Genomic DNA, 2,323 nt, shown 5'->3' with positions numbered 1-2,323 from the left:
TACATATACATATACATATACATACATATATATATATATATATGCATTGTACATTTATGCTGAAATTCTCACTTATAATATAAATTTGACTTAAAATATTGCCGCATGATCTTCACTCCTTTTCTATAGGATCAACGCAACGATAACATTGGAGGATGTACGCCAGCACCTCGCGCACAGCACCATGTTAACAGCTTTGCCTGTGACTCAATCGTATGTAGATAGTTTTGCACACATACTGGGGAATGTCTACATGGATATGCAGGTTGTTTCAGACCTCTGTATGTATGTTTAAGTTGACAGTCATATTCCTGCCTGTAAATGTGTGAAACGGCTATAAATGTACAGATGTGCGTTTCGAAGTATATGCACGAGTATAAATGTTTTATACAATTCAGCGCGGTTGTTAACATATTCGTTTGTTTGTAGTGTGGTTTGGATGTGTTTTCCGTTTACTTTTGCCATTGTCTCTGGTCCACCTGATAAGCACTTGCACTCGCATTATCCTAAGTTCCGTCTTCATAGTATAAATTGTACTACATGAAAATACATAAGTTCATACGTACATAAACAATATATAATATCTTATTTATGTATGTATTTTGAGATTTTATATATAGTGTTTTATTTATCTATGTTATTAAGTGTGACTTTATAGGCATTTTTATATCAGATACGTATACGTATGGGTATTTGTATATGGTTTTGTACTACTCTGTACTGTCTCAGTATGCTCGATTGGTTTTGATATACATCGACTAGTAGTCGATGCTAGTGTTGTTTTGTACGATGGCGCCTTGTGTTTTTATTTCACGTCTTTGCCTAGACGCATTCTAATTGATATTCATATTTTTTTCTGTTGCATCCATGTCATATGTACTCATTTTTAATAGTGCCGTATATATATTCTAATCTTAGTTATCGCCCACCGGTAGACTTGTCTTACATTGTCAAATTGAGATTATAGGGTAACATTGTCATATAGATGCTAATAAACAGTGCAAAATAGATCTTCATATGAGCGAACTCACACGAAATGACTCCTTCTAAACATTGTCTTATATAGAGAGCGAGCGGAAGAAGACCAGGTGATCATGATCGACGAAACAACCGCTAAAGTGATTGCTGCGGAAAAACCAGTAAGCGCTTTCGACGGCACCATCCGCTCTAGGTAAGGTCACATAAAATGAGAATGGACTGTTCCTGCGATACGTTAAACTAAATAAAAAGTAGTAGTTATATTCTTATATATGCATGTATTAGTTCCACTCATTGTGAAGTGTATCATGTTTTGTACTTGTTGTGAATTCTAAACGCTACCGCTTGTCTTTCAGTTTGTAGGTGAAAAGTATGTATGCGTGCGTGTGCGTGTGTGTGCACGTGTCATCTACGTACGACTTTTCTGTGCACGAATCACGTATTCATATGTGACTTTGTATGGCATCGCTATATTATATTTCGTGTCTGTAGAAGACAACTCTGCTGTTTGCTAGCCGATCAGGTGCCGCTTTATATCCGAAATATACCTGATAAAGCTACACTTGTGGTTCATTGGTCATTAATATATGAGATGCTGACCCCTGTCCCTCTTCGTTATCGCCCTGTACAGAGTTACCATGGGCGAATTAACCCGCAAGCCGTCGAAGAAGTGGGGCAAGCTCCTTTCCCTATTCACATCGCATCCAAATGTCGATCTCACAGGTATGTAATATGAGGTCTGGTGAAATTTAATGTGAATGTGTGAGCCTTTGGTTCTGATTATTTATCTGTATGCGTTCGTATGCAACTGTCTAACAAGTGGACCGTTCAACACGTATTCTTGATCGGTATCACATGTACGTTGACAGTATACAGCACACATACCTGTGCACAATCAAGACCACTTACAATTGCATAGAGCATGCGCGAGGTAAAGGTATATGTAGCTGCTCATGCACGTGTAGCTATGCATACGTAGCCAGCTTTATACTCTGGTATGCCGTATTCCGCTTACTGTCCAGTAGAATTAGTTATTTAAACTTGATCTTACTTCGCATGCCATACTGACGAATGTATTAAATTTTTCAATTTTAACCCGATCCCACTTATCACATAGCCAATATTAATACCAAGACGTTCCTATTCCGAATACTATACAGCCGAATGTATTACTGTGGGTCGTCATTGGCGGTGTGTGGTGCAGTTGCTTGATCCCAATGTGAGCCGTTTGTTTTGTCGTCTGGTGCACGAGAACGACTCCGTGGGCATTGAATCACTCAGTCGCAACGGCAAGCTGTTTGTCAACAATTCTCAGGTCATGCCGTATACTGGGAGAAAGTAAGTT

The 2,323-nt window shown here is 38.7% G+C and overlaps 1 protein-coding gene across 1 annotated transcript in view; it reads left to right on the top strand.

The window, feature by feature from the left end:
- Positions 1 to 129: 129 nt before the first annotated feature.
- Positions 130 to 2,323, top strand: part of SARC_10701 (hypothetical protein) — a gene marked incomplete at both ends in the record, with an annotated part of 6,894 nt that continues 4,700 nt past the window's right edge. Inside the window, 4 exons of the mRNA XM_014295248.1 lie at positions 130 to 213; positions 1,067 to 1,171; positions 1,610 to 1,701; positions 2,139 to 2,316. Coding sequence (XP_014150723.1) covers positions 130 to 213; positions 1,067 to 1,171; positions 1,610 to 1,701; positions 2,139 to 2,316 — 459 coding nt within the window. The remainder of the gene's footprint in view (positions 214 to 1,066; positions 1,172 to 1,609; positions 1,702 to 2,138; positions 2,317 to 2,323) is intronic.

This window comes from Sphaeroforma arctica (genome assembly GCF_001186125.1).
Source record: "Sphaeroforma arctica JP610 unplaced genomic scaffold supercont1.1354, whole genome shotgun sequence".
NCBI classification, from domain to species: domain Eukaryota; class Ichthyosporea; order Ichthyophonida; genus Sphaeroforma; species Sphaeroforma arctica.
Note: the sequence above shows the minus strand (reverse complement) of the source record. Positions and strands in the feature narration are given on the sequence as shown.